This window comes from Leucopleurus acutus (genome assembly GCF_964270905.1).
Source record: "Leucopleurus acutus genome assembly, chromosome: 11".
Lineage (NCBI taxonomy): Eukaryota > Metazoa > Chordata > Mammalia > Artiodactyla > Delphinidae > Leucopleurus > Leucopleurus acutus.
Window position 1 is genome coordinate 79545163 of NC_139152.1, and position 17428 is coordinate 79562590.

At 41.6% G+C, this 17428-nt stretch overlaps 1 protein-coding gene across 1 annotated transcript in view; it reads left to right on the forward strand.

The window, feature by feature from the left end:
- The window catches only part of CFAP54 (cilia and flagella associated protein 54), a gene marked incomplete at its 3' end in the record, with an annotated part of 303390 nt that overhangs the window by 153688 nt on the left and 132274 nt on the right, over positions 1-17428 (forward strand). Inside the window, exons 39-41 of the mRNA XM_082850839.1 lie at positions 2699-2807; positions 14361-14513; positions 16392-16586. Of these exons, the coding sequence (XP_082706965.1) occupies positions 2699-2807; positions 14361-14513; positions 16392-16586 (457 nt within the window). The remainder of the gene's footprint in view (positions 1-2698; positions 2808-14360; positions 14514-16391; positions 16587-17428) is intronic.

Sequence of the window (17428 nt, forward strand, 5' to 3'; positions counted from 1 at the left end):
TGAGGAAAATAAAATAGGTCAGTGGGATAGAGATGGGCTGGGGTGGGGGGTAGAAAGTTGAGCCAAGGGGATCAGGAAGGCCCTTGGAGATGGAAACATTTAGTGGGAAGGGGCCGGCCATATGCTGGGAAAGAGCATTCCAGCCCAAGGGAAGAACAAGGGCAAAGGCCCTGAGATGGTACAGGAAGACGGCCCGCATGCTGCAGTGTAGCAGAGGAGGGGGAGGGGACAAAGGAGAGGCTGCTCCTTCTGAGTCTTCTTTGTTGCCTCTTCCTCCTTCTCCTCTCCTCCGCAATGTCTCAGTGTTCGTGTAGCCCAACACTCTGTTCTTGGTCCTCCTGTCTTCTCTATCCGCACACTCTCCCTTGGAGAGTTAATTCAATCTGTGGGTCAAAATTACATCTCCAGGCTAGACCTTTCTCGTGAATTCTGTGTTGACATATCTGACTGCCTGTATCAGTCAGGGTTCAGTCAGAGAAGCAAAACTAGTTAGAATTAACTGTCTGTTGATCGATCTATCTATCTACCTATCAAGATTCGTTAAAAGGAGTTGGCTTATATGATCATGGGGGCTCACTAAGCAAGTTCAAAATCCATTGGGTAGGCAGTTGGGATCATGAAAAGGAAGGAACCCTACAGGTGTGGCCAGAAGCTGTTCTCCATAGGCAGTCAGTGAGGGAGGATCCAGTGAGGAGAGAGCAGCTGTAGACCTGGATGCTGTTTGGAGTTTGGAGTCTGAAGACTTCCAGCATGTCAAGGACTCACCTGATTAGGTCAGGCCCACCTACGATAATCTCCCTAGCTTAAAGCCAATTTATTAGGGACTTTAATTAGTATCTGAAAAATACCCTCACAGCAGCACCTAGATTAGTGTTTGATTGAATAACTAGGATGAAGTGTGTATACACTACACAATGGATGCTTCCCTTCCCATCATCCTCATAGTTTAGCCTAACTAAACTGACTCATCAAAAACCCATCACATTGCCTTATCAGCATCATCTCTTAGATGTTTAAGACTCTTCTCGAATTTGGCACATGTCAAGCAAACCTGTTCTGCCACGTCTTGCCCACTTCAGTTGATGCAAACCTCATCCTCCTAGCTGCTCAGGCCAGACACGTTGGAGAGCATCCCTGACTCCTCTCTTGCTTTTACACCCCACGTCAGGTTGGTTACCAAATCCTCTCCCTTCAAAATAGATTCAGAATCTGACCACGTCTCGCTGCCTCCACCACTGCTGCTCTCATCCAGGCTACTGCTGTGTTTGCTTGGATTAATGCAATGACTTCCTAACTCTTTTCCTTGCTTCCAGCCTCCCTGAACTCCTGTCTCCAGCCTGTAGTCTATTCTTAATGGCAGATAGAACAGCCTTTTAAAAACCTGTCAGACCATGACATTCCTCTGCTTTAAACCCTGCAGTGGTTTCCCATCTGATTCAGTGTTAAAGTTAACATCTTCATCATGGCCTTAATGCCCCACATAACTCATCCCCCTGTGATCACCAGTAACTTGTCTCTGTTAACTCCCCTGCAGCTTTCAGCTGCTGTGTTCTTCTGTTCTTTAAGAAGACCCTACCCCAGGGTCTTTGCATTTGCTCTTCCCCTGCTTGGAATTGTGCCCGCCCCCCGCCAAATATCCACATTGATTTTTCCTGCAGCTTTTCCAGTCTTTGCTGAATATCACATTCTCTGTGAGGACTTTCATCATTACCTTGTTTAAAATTATGTGTTGTTTGCTCTATTTCTCTCTATAGCGTTTATAGCTCCTTAGTATATTTTATAATGTACTCTATATTTTGTTTATTGTCTCTCTATTTCCACTAGAATAAGTTCCACAACAATAGGAATTTTTGCTTATTTTGTTCTCTGCTATATCATCTGTGAGCTTGGAGCAGTGCCTGGCACATAATAGGTATTCAATAAAGACTTTTAAATGAAGCTGGAGCGGTGGGAAGGACTAGGTCAAGTAGGGCCTTATTAGGCTGGGGGAAGGAATTTGCATTTTCTTAGACTGTCTTTACATCTCATTGTAGAAGTACCTACAAGGGACAATAAAGAAACAACATCTACATCAGACTGGGGTTCAAGGGTGGTTGTATTTTGAGCATTAGGTTAGTTCACTGGGGATGCTGGTGGGAGTGGACAAATGGAGACAAGAGGATGGTGGACTTTTACAAGAATTACCTTATGTCTAAAAATGTCCTGTTTTCAGATATTTTACAACTTTAGGACTCAAGTATCTGTTAAAAATAGTTTAAACAAATACTACAGAGGAAGTTAGTTCTGGAAAACTTCACCAGGGAAATTTAAATTGTGTTAATTTTGAGTAGGGGGGGAAATCTGCCATTGAAAAAGCAGCCTCTATTTTAAATACGTTTCAACTTACATAATGGAAGATATATTTAGACTAGTGAATTTATAGAATATCAGAAAAATCATATTCTAATTGCTCTGCATAATTTGCCTAATGCTTTTCCAGCTGTGCTATACAGAAGAAATATGAAAAATTATGTAGCCACTTTTTTCCCCAAAAGTTCTCATAATTGGATACTACTCTGGAGCTTTTATTTATAGCATCTTTTTATATCTCTCTTTTTTTTTTTTTTAACAAATGAAAAATACGATGAACATTTCAAGTAAGCCAAATTTTTGGCTATAAATACCTAAGTGATATTTGTTCTCTCCTTTCTTTTTTAAGATAACCTGCCGAAACTTCATTGGGAAGCAGCTCAAGATTAATCCTCTAACCAATGAAGTGACAACTATAGGACACGGGGAAGATTTCCTTAAAAATCTTATCTATTCAGGTTGGAACCAATTTTAGCTTGAAACTTTCTCTTTTCTTCAAAACAAGGTTTGCTATTGTGTTCTGCATGTCAAGTCTTCCATAATTAAAGTGTTTGCAAAATTTCTTTTGCAGGTTTATTTCACTGAAAATAATCCATTTGATATTTACCATCTTATGTTGCTATAAATGTCACTTAAGGGAAATAAAACACATGTTTTTATTAGTTTAATCTGTTAGTTAAAGAAGGGAGATAAAAAGAGGGAGAAAGGAAACTGATGGGAAAAAATAAAGATGGGAAAAGACTGTTTTGCACATTTTTCCCTGTTTTTAATCTCACTTGGGAACTCTTTAAATTGACCTTTTGCTATTTTCTTTGTTCCATCTTGATGCCCGTAATAACTTCCATTTCCTTAATCAATATAGATTGTACTTCTATTGGTGTTACCAAGGTTTAGTTGTAGGTCTTTTAACAAGAGTGCAAGAGAAGATCTGGGGACATCATAACTCCTTTGGTTTTAGCTGGTAAGCCCTTTTGGAATGTTCTGGTGGTGCAGCTTGTAGGAATGAGGCAATAGGATGAGATGAAAATGGAAATAAAGCCTTCTCTCAATTGCACTTTTCCTATGTTTTGGGTATCGGAAAGAAATGCAAGTCTTCCCTTTGAAGTGTTAGGATTCCTTCATTCATTTATCTGTTGATTTTGGTATGTATGTGTGTATGTATCTATGTATTCATTCATTCATTCATTTCTTGAGTAGGTCAGGCCAGCTGTTCAGTCATTCAGCGAACATTTATTGAGTATCTACCATGTGTTAAGTTCTGTACTAGGCCCTGAGAATACAAAGATGAATGAGACTAAAGATTTGTTATCCGATTTACAGCCCCTTGAAGGAGACCGATAAATAAACCAGAGATTATAGCGTAGAGTAGTAAGGTCTATACTGTTATGACTACTGCTGCTGCTGCTATAAACAATAATAGTTAACGGCTAGCATCGCTTTTGAGAGACTCCATGTAATTTAGTGGGGTTAATGTAAAAGTAAAAGGCAAAAGCTGAGGTTAGAAAGGTTGGCAGGAGTTGGATAATAAAGGGTCTTAGAAGGTAGGATAAAGAGATTCAGCTTTATCCGGAGAGCTGAGGGGAGCTAGTGAGAAGGATGTAAAGAAGGAAGAGGAAATGATCATAGTTGTGTTCCTGAACTTTCGGCAGCAGCATGGGGAAAAGGTTGGAAGGAGACCATGTGGAGGTAGGAGAGCAGCTGCTCCCAGCTTGTGTGTTACAGACATGATGAGGGCCTGGACTTAGATGGTGAGAACAGAGAGCTGGACAGATATGCACTCATTAGGTGAGGCGGATGGACGGGGAAGGGAGGAATTCAAGTTGCCTTGGTTTCTGGCTTGGGAGGCTAAATGGATGTGATATCTTCATTCTATAAACAAAAACAAAAACAGCAACAACAACAAAAAACACTGAAGGGAGGGGAAGCTTAGAGGAAAACATTTCTTTGCTATAACTGAGTTCAAGGTACCTGAATGATGGCTGAGTAGAATGATCCATTATATGATTGGATGTACCAGTGAGGCACTCAGCAGATCTGTAATTTAGTCACCAGTACATTGGTAGTGGTTGAAATCAGGGGCTTGTATGAGGTCACCCAGGGAGAGCTCTGTGGAGTATGGACCTGAGGATGGCCTCACTTTGGAAGTTGTGCCAGTCAGAATGGGCTGGGCTATGTAGCAGTCACGAACAGTCCCCAAATGTCATTGCCTTAGCACAAGGGAAAGTCTGTTTTTTGCTCATGCTACTGTATTCAGTGAGGTTGAGCAGCTCATCATCATGGGTTGATGGAATGTCCATCTCGACACAGGCTTCCATGATTGTTTTAGAGGCAGGAGGCAAAACACTAATGTTATCCTCTAGGGCAGCTAAACCTGGAGGTATACAGTAAATGGTTCAGAGCACAGCCTTTGAAGCAAGACCATGTGCATATACCATGCACTTTGTGCTAAGGGCTTTATGTAGATTGTCTTATTTCATTATTATAACAATCCCAATACAAGAATTATTATTATGCATTGGACATCAGGCACTTTATGAGTATTAGTGCTTCGTGAGTATTAAGTGCTTTGCGAATGTTAGCTTAACAACTGTCTGATGAGGTAAGTTTGTTATTGTCCCCATTTTCCAGGCAAGAAAAAGAATGTATTTTATATATATTTTTATATTTTATAATTTTATATTCATGATTTATATATAAATCAGGTGGTGGCTCTTAAAGCTGATACTTGAAGTTGACTCATGTCACTTCTATTTTATTGGCTAAAGTCACATGGCCACATCTAACTTTGAAAGGAGAGGGAAGTGTGATGGTACTCTGTACCCCAAGGATAAAGAGATAGAATATGTGAAGAGCCCTAATGACTGTCATGGGAACAAGCAGAGAAGGAGCAGTATCTGAAAGAGACTGGGACATGGCCCAAGAGGTGGGAGGTACAGGAGATGAGAGTGGTACAAACCAGGCCAAGGCGAGAGAAAGTGTGAGTCAGCGGTCAGAGAGAGGTCACATAAGATAAGGACAGACTGTCTGTTGTATTTGGGAGCTCATTGTCACTGGCCTTTTTTCTGTCTTCGCCTTAGGGTCTTGCTCTAGCTGTTTCTCCTTCCTGAAGTACTCTACCCCCATCTAGATGCCTGTCTGATAAATGCCTCACCTCTTTAAAATCTTTGTGCACATCTCCAGTTTTCAATGGTGCTTACCCTGACTGTTCTGTTTGAAACTGCACCCTGCCTGCTTCCTTCCAATTCCCCTTACTCTAATAAATGTATTCTTTTTTTCCTGGAGCACTTATAACCACTTATCACACTGTATAATTCAGGTTTTTGTTGCATTTATTGATCACTAGTCTGTCTCCCCTGATAAAATGTAAGCTCTATGAAGTGAGGGATCATTGGTTCATTCATTGATATAATCCAAATGCCTTCATCAGTGCCTGACACATAGTAGGAACTCAATATCTACTTGTCAAATGAATGACTTTGTGACTTTGACAAGAGTCACTTCAAAGAAATGGTGGGGAGGGGAGTGGAACTATCTTGAGTGGGGGGTGCAGTAATGGTGAGCTGTGCCTGCACAGAGTCATTAAACGAGAGTTGCCTTTCATGAAGCTTCGAAGTGACAAGGAAGAGGGGGGGCAGGAGCAGCCAGAAGGAAAAGTAGAGCTCAGGACAGCTCAGGAGGGTTTTGTTTTGTTTGTGTGTCTGTTTTTAGTAGAAAAGAAGGAGCATATTTCTATATTAAATGAAAAGAGCCAGGAGAGGGGGAGAGCTCAGAGACAGGAGAAAAAGATATTTGATAGGGAAAGGAGCTTGAGGATAAACAAGGAAGAGAATGGAACATAGGGGACTTAGTCTTAGACAGGAGAGGGGGGACACCCCTGCCGCTAGGGCAGAAAGGAAGGAGAGAACAGGCCCGAATCAGGCAAATTGGTAGATGGTAATGGTAGGAGTTGAAGGCATCCTTACTGGGTACTGGAGATTTTTTTAATGAAGCAGGGGGTTGAGAGCACAGCCAAGGTTGATAGGGTAGGAGATTTCAGGAGGGATGTGAGAGGGTTGACCGGCCACTGAGAAAAATAGGAAAAGGGAGGATAGAAGGGCTGCAGAGCAGTGTAGAGGGTCTAGTTGAGTAAGGTTGGTGACCATGAACTTGTAGGTTTTACTGTTCATGATATTTTACTGTTCATGACAATTTACTGATAAATTGTCTTCTCATATTCAGTGAACAATGGGAGGACCACCTTCCTGTGGTCAATCACCTGTGACTAGTTCCAATCAAAGAGCATGATTCTTCCTGGGTGTGTTCTCCTTTTCTTCATTTTGTCCATCAAACCTCTGGAGATTCCCCAATTTGGGATCCATAACTCAGAATGTGCTTTATACTATCCCCTCCATCCTAAAAAGAGCTGGCAACAAATGTGAGAATATGTGTCGAAAATGCTTGTTCTCAAAACGATGACTAGCATCTCAGGGCTAGGAGAAGCATACGTAGCAAAACTCTAGACCTGTGTGACCAGCAGGTGCTTACTGATGATGGCCACAACATGTCAGAAAAGCACTTTGCCTGCCTATTGTTAAGTTCGTTTGGAAAGGCAAGGTGGCAGGTGGTGGGACAGAAAGGAAGGCGGGGGGAATCAGGCTACAGTGGTCCTTTGGAATGGTTCTCGGTGGTGGTGGGGGTATAGCCAGTTTGAGCAATGAACAGAGCAGGAATATTCAAATAGATAAAATCTAAAAATTGTTGTAATGGCAGTAATAATTGATTGAGCCAAGTACTTTATAGCTATTACCTTCTTTAATTTTAACCATCTTAGGAGGTAGATATTATTATGCTTATTATTACAGATGAGAAAATTTAGTCTTACTAGTGAGTACTGGAACCATGATTCAAACCCTGGTCCGTCTGATTGTTTAACCCATAAGGGCTCCACTAAGCTCTCAGGTCTGTTCATCATTTGTCCCCTTGCAGGTTAGACTCTCTTCTAAACTTATAGCACTCAGGAAAAAATTGCTATGTCTCAGTAGTGACGGGGAGACAGATACTTTATTGTGACTTGTTATGATAGTTTCACAATTTTTAGATGATCCTGCGTAGTAACTGCAGGTTTTACATTGAGCAAGTATCATTAAAATCTTGGCATCCACCTTAACAGCTCCTTATAAAACTGTAGGACCTCTGTGGCTAGGAGCATAATCTGGCCTGGACTTTAGGGTTTATTAGGCAAATTTTTAGGATGCTGAATTTTTTTTCAGTATACTGAATTCAGATCATTAACATGTTTATAAGCATGATGGGTCTTAGGTATATCACCACGACATGTCTGCAATTCTTAAAAGAATTTTTAAAAAGACCAAGTATACTTCTGATGGTTTCCACACCAGGTCACTGCTTTAGAACCTCATAGATTCCCTTTTGGCATAACAGCATTTGGTGGTAGTGCTTGATACATTTAATTCTTCAGAGCAGGTATTGTAATGCCCCAGTGCTCGGTACCTTACAGATGATTTTTTGTGTGGATGAGTAACTTGCCTGCTTGTGAAGCTTCATAGGGGAGATAACTCTATGGCTGTACCTTTTATTGTGGCTGTTTTTGCATTCTGTCTGGGATCTCTTTCTTGAGTTTTGACCTTATTGGTATTTAAGTTCTCTAATAGGGTAATTCAGTCGTCAGGTGTGTTGGAATTTTGAACCCTTGGGCTGGCATGTTTTTTTAGTACCTCTGGGCATTTAGATTGATGTGACCAAGTGTGTAGAAAGCAGCCCAAATTTTGTATCACTCCCTGATCCTTCCTTGGTGAACGCATCTCTCTGGAGTCATTGGCATTTCAGTTTTAATATCTACACTGGTACAATGAGAGATGTAGTAAATCGAGTCTTTTTTCTCCTCCTCCTTCTTATTCTTACCTATTCCAAACCATTGAGGCTGTTAGTGCCTTTAAAATAGCTTCTTGAATTATCCATGGAAGTTTTCAGAGAGGAACCCCTTGAGACAAAGATGGCAGGACGAGGCCTGCAAAGCTAATATTTCCTTATTCCCTTGCATCATTGATCTCATGTAGACAGCCACCAAAACACCAACAGAGCCCTAATTAGACTATCAGGAAAAAGGGTATACTAGGCTTGAAAGAAGAAAAAAAAAGTAAAAGATAGTTAAGGAAAAAAACAAAGAGGAATGATTTATAAGCAGATAGTTGATAAAAAGTAGCAGGATGATTTTATTCAGACCTCATATTTTAAAGATGGCAGACATCTACCCTTCCTCTCATCCCTCTTATCACCCCCAATCACTGGCATGCCTTCGTGAATTTTATTCTAGAATGTAAGCTCTGGGAGAGCAGGGAGTGTGTCTGTTTTGTTCACTTGTACCTCCTCAGTGCCTAGCATGGTATCTAGTAATGGTACGTGCTCGATGGATATTTTTTAAATATATGACTGACGGTCATAATGTGAGCATCTGTCTGTTGAATGCTTCCTCCATGACCGGCGCTACGCTGGACACTTCACACACAGGTTAAAACAGTAACCCTTGGAGGTAAATATTGCCATCCCAGTTTTAACAGATAATTAAAATGAAGGCCTGGAGAAAGTAACTGTCTCAAAATATTAATATGTGAGGGCTTCCAGCTTCCTCCTTTTCCTTTGCTTTGCTGAACTTCTTTCCCTAATCTCACTCTCTATGGAGGAAAAAAATGAAAGCCAAGCTCATGAATTCTGGCAAGAGAACGGAGAACCAGAGCAGAAACCTATAATCTTCAGGGTGTTGTGCATAAGGGTTGGGGTGGGAGGGGTAGGGGCATGCCTTGTCGGGGATGGTGCAGGACTGTGCATGCCTAGAGGAGGGGAGATGGTGGAGACAGGATGGAGGGGACAGAAGAGCGAAGTTCGCAGGAGAAGAGCGAGATAGCTGGGGAGTTAATAAAGAGCTACTGTGGCCTACGTATCTGATCCTCTTAAATGTGTGACAGGGAAGTGTGTCAAGAGTGAACTTGCTGGGGGAACAGATGCTCGTCTCCATGTGGCCATGTTCCTGGTTTGACTAGAGCCTCCAGGGTTTCTAGACGTGAGGGTGGTAATGAAAGATTTATCTTTGTGGCCATTTGAATGTGACCCTGTGTTGTGAATTCCATCAGGATCTCCCTGGGCTTAAAAGGACCCCAGGCTTATTCCTGTCTTATTCTCAAAGTGTCTCTGTGCCCACGTTAGCAGGCCTCAAATTGGTGTCACTTCCTGTTCCCCAAATCTGATACCCTTTGGAAAACTAGTTGGGAAAGGCTTCAGACTTGAACCCTGATTTTCTCTCTTATCTCTTGTTAAGGGTTTAAAACAAGGGAATGTCCCTCAAATTCACCTTTCCTCCTTTGTAAAGTATAAGTGATATCTGTCTCTGCTAGTTGTAAGGTGCTGTGAGGATTGATTGCGATTAATGCCTATGGAAGTGGTTATTAATAAAGTTTATCCCAGCCATTTAGCTTTGAAAACTGTTGTCATTCATTCATGTAACAAATATTTATCGAGCACATACCACGTAACAGGTATGTTATAGGCCAGGGGTGAATTCAGTGGACAAAATGGGCAAAAATTCCTGCCCTCATGGAACTTGCATTCTAGTGGCCAGAGACAATCAATAAACAAGTAAAACACATAGTACGTCAGAAGATAATGGGTACCACAATTTTAAAGAGGGTGATCAAAGGAGGCCTCACTGAGAAGTTAATGGTTAAGCCATAAGCTTAAGGAGCTGAGGAATCAGGACATGGAGATATCTGAGGGAAGAATGTTCTAGATCAAAGTGAACCACTGTTGCCAAGACCCTCAGGTGGAAACATGCCTGGTGTGGGAGGGAGTGAGGGGGAGAATAGTGAGGAGATGGGGAGCTTGTTCATGTTGGGCCTTAGAGGTCACTCCAAGGGCGTTGGTGTTTGCTCTAGGTGATAAGGGAGCCAGTGGAGGGTCTTGGACAGGGACGTGACATGAAATAACTTACATTTTATTTTCTTTTAAATTATTTATTCATGTATTTATTTTTGCCTGCATTGGGTCTTCGTTACTGTGCACAGGCTTTTTCTAGTTGCGGTGAGTGGGGGCTACTCTTCATTGTGGTGCGTGGGCTTCCCATCGCGTTGGCTTCTCTTGTTGTGGAGCATGGGCTCTAGGTGCACAGGCTTGGTAGTTGTGATGCATGGGCTTAGTTGCTCTGCAGCGTGTGGGATCTTCCTGGACCAGGGATCGAACCCACGTCCCCTGCATTGGCAGGCGGATTCTAAACCACTGCGCCACCAGGGAAGTCCTGAGAGAACTTACATTTTAAAAGGCATCCTCTGGTTGCTATGTTGAGAGTGGCAAGGGTGGAAACAGGGAGACTGGTTGGGGGCGGCGATGGCAGTAATTCAAAAGAAGATAATAGGTCTTTGGAAAACAGTGGAAGTGGGAGTGGAGAGTGGAGCTGGTGAGCAGTGGTGGCACTCTGGATGTTTTCTGAAGAGGGAGCCTCCAGAATTTGTTGTGAATTTGACTTGGGGCATGAGATGGCATGAAGAGTCAAGGACGATTTCAGCTTTTGGCCTGAGCGACTGGAAAAATAGAACCATCCCTTAATAAGGTGGGGAAAGTCTATGGGAGGAGTAGCTTTTAGGGAGGAAAGATTCAGAAATCAGTTGGGAACCTGTTAAGTCCGAGATGTCTATTAAACGCACAGCGGAGGAGACCATTGGATAGATGAGTCTCAGGACTTCGGGAGAGTGGGGGCCAGAGATGGAAATTTGGGAGCCAGCAGCATGTGGATACTTAGACCCATGAGACTAGATGAGGTCATCAAGGGGGTGAATGTGCTACCAACCTGGCTTCTTGGCCTCTTTAATCAGTAGAAGTTGATAAGAGGCAGGATGAGAAATTCAGGCAAGGCTTTAATGGGACTCGTGCTACAGCACGGGGGAGCAAGAAGAATTAACAGGTTCCCTTGCTCGCTCCCCGACTGGCAGGGGGGCTGGTTCCTTAAACGGGGTGTGAGGGCAGATCAGTGGGTAAGGCCGGAGGGGCCCTTAGGGTGGTCTCCCCCCGCCCTTGGTGGTTCTGTGTGCAGGGATCATGCCCAGTACCCTGCTTTTGCTCCCGGCACCTCAGAAGTGACAGTTTGTATATCTTATTGTTCATGATTTGCCCCAACTGTGCATGCACGCAGTTATTTTTAGTCCCTTATAGTTTCTTTGTGTTTTGTTGCTTGAGCAGACGCTTGTCCAGGTGCAAGCACTGCAGCAAAGGGTCCCAGGTCCCAGCCTGCCTCAAATGTTAGTTAAGAAAAGAGAGGCATTCTAAGGATTGAGCCCTGGGCTTTTCCAGTATTAAGAGGTTGGGTAGATGAGGATGAATTAGCAAAGAGGATTAAGAAGGAGTGTCAGTAAGGTTGGAAAAGGAGCTTTAAGCCAAGGGAAGAAAGTGTTTCAAGGAGGAGGGAATTAGCAACTGGGTCAAATGCTGTTGAAAATTTATGAGGGATAAAGTCTAAAAATTGAACATTAGATGTAGCCACGTGAAGATCCTTGGGGTGAAATGATGGGGGAAAGTCTGATCTAAGCAGGTTCAAGAGAGAATGGGGAACAGTGAAAATAGAACTTTTTGAGTTTTGTTGTAAAATGGAGCAGAGAAATAGGATGGTGTCTTGAGGGGCAAGTAGGGTCGAGAGAAAGGTTTTTTATTTTTTCAAAATAATTTTTTTTCTGTTTTAGAAATTTAGATATAGTTACCATGCTATACATTACAGCTTTAGAACTTATTTATCTTGTAATTGACATTTGTACCTCTGGGCCCCCTTCACCCATTTTGCCCATCACCCCACCCCCTGCCTATGGCAACCACCAATCTCTTCTCTGTTTCTATGAGTTTGGTTTTTTTTAGATTCCATATATAAGTGAGATCATACAGTGTTTGTCTTTCTCTGTCTGAATTTATTTCGCTTAGCATCATGCCCTCAAGCCCCATCTATGTTGTCACAAATGGCAGGATTTCCTTCTTTTTTATGGCTGAGTAATATTCCATTGGGTATATACCACATTTTCTCTGTCCATTCATCTGTTGATGGACACTTAAGTTATTTCTGTCTTGGTTATTGTAAATAATGCTGCAATGAACATGAAATTTTTTTGATTTTTTTTTTTTTTTTAAGATAGGAGAAAAAAGGAAAATGTTGTTGAGAATGATTCAGCAGAGGGAAAAACTGATGATTTGTAGGGGAGAGAATTGCTGGAGTGATGCCCTGGCAGTGTAGATGGACACAGGTGCTGGGGGCTGGGTGGGTCTGATGGTAGGGGATTGCAGGAAATCCCTTTGGATTTCTCCCATTTATTCCCATTGAGGTAGGAAGCAAGGTCATTGGCCCTGAAAGATGGGGAAGAGGTAATTCCCACTCTCTTTCTTTTATTTGCCACGTAGCCAATTAACCACTCTCCTGTCGCTTCTAACATTAGAATGTTCCCTGTGTCCCTCCCTTGTTTCCACTGCTACCACCTCAGTCAAGTTCACATCATACAATGTCTGCGTTATAACTTCACAACCTCCCAGCCACCACCCTCTTTCCATTGCAGGCTGCTGTGCATACAGCGGTGGGCTCACTCTTCCTGAAATACTTATCTCTTTCTGCTGGGGTCCTACTCAAAACCATTTCTTGACTGCCCATTAAAGAGGATGAAGGCCGCTTACTCAGCGAGGGCTTCAGGCCTCTGGAAACCCTTCTCAGTTCAAAAGGACTGGCCATGTCATCTCATTGTGCCCTGAATCGCCACCCTTAATCCTGCTCCCACCCTCTCCTTGCACAAACTAGTTCTGTGACCCAAGGGATGCTGCTAGACTTCTCTACGCCTGATTTTCCTCATCTGTAAAATGAGGATATAATAGTACATCCCTCTTATGGGTGTTGCTAGGATTCAGTGAGACTATCACAGTAATTATTTAGAATAGTCACTGGCATAGTATAAACACTTAATCAACTTCAGCTATTCTTATTCTAGCTGTCTGGAACCCCTTGCCTCTTTCTTCCTGATCTGACCTTCCCTATCCTCTAAGACACAGCTGGCATAGCTTCTCTCCCATGAAGTCTTTCTTGCTCATCCTTTCCTGCCTACACTGATCTATCTCTTCTATCTTTCCCTCATTTTCACATGTAACCAGATACTTTCTGTCAAGGTGATTTTCATACTCCAGTGTTAGAATGCCTCTTTGCTTCAGCTAAATGGTAAATTTCTTGAGGGCAGAGGTCACGCCTCTTAACCTCTTATAGCCCTGTTCCCTAGCAAGTTGCTGCACTCTCAAGACCTCAGATTTTACAGGGGATGTTCGACCTGCTCAGCTTGTTGAAGGGGTAAATTTATTTGTTATTCATCTGAAGCCTGTGTTTCTTCTTTCCCGTGTGCCTGCTTCATGGTGTATGCAGCCGGTCTGCAGCCTAATTTATGGGACTGTCACTTCCTCTCCAGGGACCTCACAGCAGCTCTCTGCCAACATCTGCCCTTCTGGCCACTTTTCAGGACTGCTTTGTAGTTCCATACCCGTTTATGGCTTCATCTTCCTTTCCTCTGCATCCTCCAGTATTAGAAAGCTGTCTTTTCCTTCTCTCAAGGGAGCAGTTGCCCATCTCCAAGCTTCTTTGTTTCCTCCTTTCGTCTCCTTCCCAAGGCACCTTGGCTTTGAAGAGGCTGCTGAAAAGGAGTAGATTATTTCATCTTTTATGATCAGCAAAAGAAAAAGTAGGAGGCTTTATTAGGAAAATTGGCAAGATCTAAAGTTATTTGCATTTCATACAAATCAAAAGTTTTCTAAGTTTTTTTCTTTTTTAAAAAAACTGTCAAATATACCAAAAAAAAAATTTTGATCTGAACGTTGAAACAACTGCTGCAGACCTGGGGGCTTTGAATTTAGCAGCTTTCGTTTGGGCCCAAGAAATTCTCTGAATTAGAAAGTCTTTTGCTGCTTGTTGGCTTGCTGCAACATTTCATCCCTCACGTGACTCTTCCCTTTCCTTTCAGAATACAGCAAAGCCGAAGAGCTCCTCTGTGTGCCCGTGGACGTGACAGACACTTTGAGATGTTTTAGAGAGACCTTGGAAAAATCCAAATATCGCAACAGATCAATCCGACACAGCAGAAAGTTGCTTTCGTTATTTCTTGCCCAGACACAAGGTAAAATACAGTCGTTCCTGGGCATCTGCAGGGAATTGGTTCTAGGACCCCCTGTGGATACCAAAATCCGTGGATGTACACGTCTCTTACAGTCAGCTCCCCTCTCCCACCCCCCGTATCTATGGTTCTGCATCCCCAGAAATGGAGGGCTGACTGTACTTGCTCTGCATCCCTTCCTCTTTATTTACCCAGGGTACCACCCCGTGGGTGTACTGTGTTCTGCCATAGGTCCCTCCTTCCCCCACTTCCATGCCCACTCCCTGCTGCCTTTCACTTTCTTCTTCTTGTCTAGTGGATTACATCTCTGTTTCTCACACTTTATTCCAACCAAAGCACTGCCTCACTCATCTGCTTCTCTGCCTTCTGTGAAACGAGCATAATCCCTAAGCGGAGTAAATACAGAAGCAGTGCTCTAGTCTTGTTTTATTTTTATAAGTAGATGAATTGTTTCATATCGAATTAACTACAGTCTTTTACCAAAACACTACTTTATCAATGTCTAAGAAAGGGATGCATTTTAATATACACATCTCGTAAGATTTCTTATTAATACCACAGATTTTGATCTTAGAGATTTCTTTTAGCTTAAAAAAAAGATATTCACTGTTCTTGGTTACATTACACTTGTTTTCTTCCTTCTCAAAATCTGTTGATTTGTAAACTCAGTCAAAGCAGGACTTCAAGTGGTTAAGTGGTAACCTCAGAGAGAAAGAAGATACTCAAATTCAGGCCGAGAAAAATCTCAAATTATCTACATTTAGGTAATTTAAAATTTGTTAAAACCCTAATATGTGTTTATAATACTTACTGTTCACATTTATCAGAATAATAAGAATAAACTTAAAGAATAAATTTAAATGAATAAACTTAAAATAATTGTATTTTAAAGTTATTAATAATAGATTTAAATTTAGCATCTAACTAAGATGCTAATAGTCTCTGAACTGATCTATTAGAAATTTGACCAATTTTTTTTTTACAACCACTGACAAGTTTTATTTATGTATGTATATATGTTTGTATGTATGTATGTATCAATATATATTCATTCTTGTTGCTGCCCCTTCTCCCCGCAAAAGGCACTTACTATGATATGTACCCACAGTTTTTGGTTGTATTGTCCAAAGACACGCATTACATTAAATTGGCCCTCCACATCATGTTTAAACTTCTTTCAAGTATGATGTACACTAACAGTGGTTAAGGACATGAATTAAAAAAGCAAATACAATTCCTAAGAATGGTTTACGCTGCCTAAATCTAAATTTCACCTGGTACTAAGATATTCTCAGCAGTTTATCCCCAGTCCTTGGGCTGTAGACCTAAATCCATTTTAGCTTCTCTGTCTCTGAGGTTTTTGACTACTTCCCCTAGAATATTTTTCCTTTTTTTTTTTTTTTTTTCCCTGTGTGTTCTCTGATCTTATACAGAGACAGGTTCTTTCCCATTTTTTTTCTCCCCTCAGGTCAGAAGTACCTCTGCACTGCTTCTATCCCAGAGGTCTCTGCCCCAGAGGCAAACTAACATCTTACTGTTGGAAACTCTTTTAAAAAAGGCAAACTCAAAACCTGTGCAACTTCTGCCAGTCCCCATGAGGAGCAAAGCATTATCTCAACATTTACTTCCCAGCAAACTGCCCCTCTGTGCTGTTCCTTATGAGGTAACACGAGTGTAGAGCACATCACACACCTCGGCTCTTCAGAAATGATTCAAGATACGAAGTTTAAGGAAATAGTGTCCTTCGAGCTGCAAATGAGTCTCAGCTCTGTACAAAACCCTTCCTTCCTTCTCCTTTTCCACTTCTACTTTTTTCCTCCTCATCAACTTCCCTTCTTTCTCCATTTTTAAGTTTCTTTTAAATTTTTTTCATGAATTTAGGAGACAAAGGAGGAACGAACAATTTAAAATTCACTACCAGAAAGGTGGAGTTTTGCCTTGGGACAGAAGAGATGCACATGCCAACACCTCCTGACCTTTCTCAGGAGCACTTCCAAGTTTTCAGCTCAGTGGAGAAAAGCAAACTTCCCTCCTCACAACTTGGACTCGTAATTTCTTCTTATTATGAAACTATTAGTAAGATTTATTCATTATGTGTCCATTTTCAATATGATCTGTCACATTAATGTTGAGATTGCATTTGGTCTTGAAATATTATCTTTTTTAAATTTATTTTTTTATCAAAGTATAGTTATTTGTAATATTGTGGTAGTTTTGGCTGTACAGCAAAGTGATTCAGTTATATATCAATATATATATATTTTTTTTCAGATTCTTTTCCATTATAGGTTATTACAAGATATTGAATATAGTTCCCTGTGCTAGACTGTAACTGAAATGTTATCTGTAGAAGTAGGATGAAAGAGCTTGAACATAGAATCTATTCATCACACCCTCGTGGACAGTGACAGAGCAGCGTCAAGACAAGCAGCTTCCAGCCCCTCCCATCACCCACTTTCCCAGATTGGCTGTCACCATTGTGAGATTCTAGGCACCGTCCCATCCATCCCACCTTAACTGAATCTGTGAACCATTTGTCAAGATGTGGCCACTGTTATGTGCTTTTGCTCTGCCCCAGCTGATTGCATTTTCCTTGTCTTTCCACTTGATTTGGTTTTTCTACAAATTCAGCAGTATAAATTCAGTCCATGTTGTAGACCCAACGTCCCCCCTTTTTTTATAACAGACATTTTGTACCTCCCCCTTTATTCTTCCTATGCACATTATTTTTAAAAATCAATATGAAGCTCTAAATATAAAATGAAGGGTAACTAAAATGAAATAACTTTATAATAAAAGAATCTATTTGTTGGTATGTAAGAGCTTAGGCACTAGAGGTATAGAGAAGCAATCAGATGCTCACATACAGTATGTAAAGTATACAGGATACACATGAATGTGACAGCTACGAATGCAGA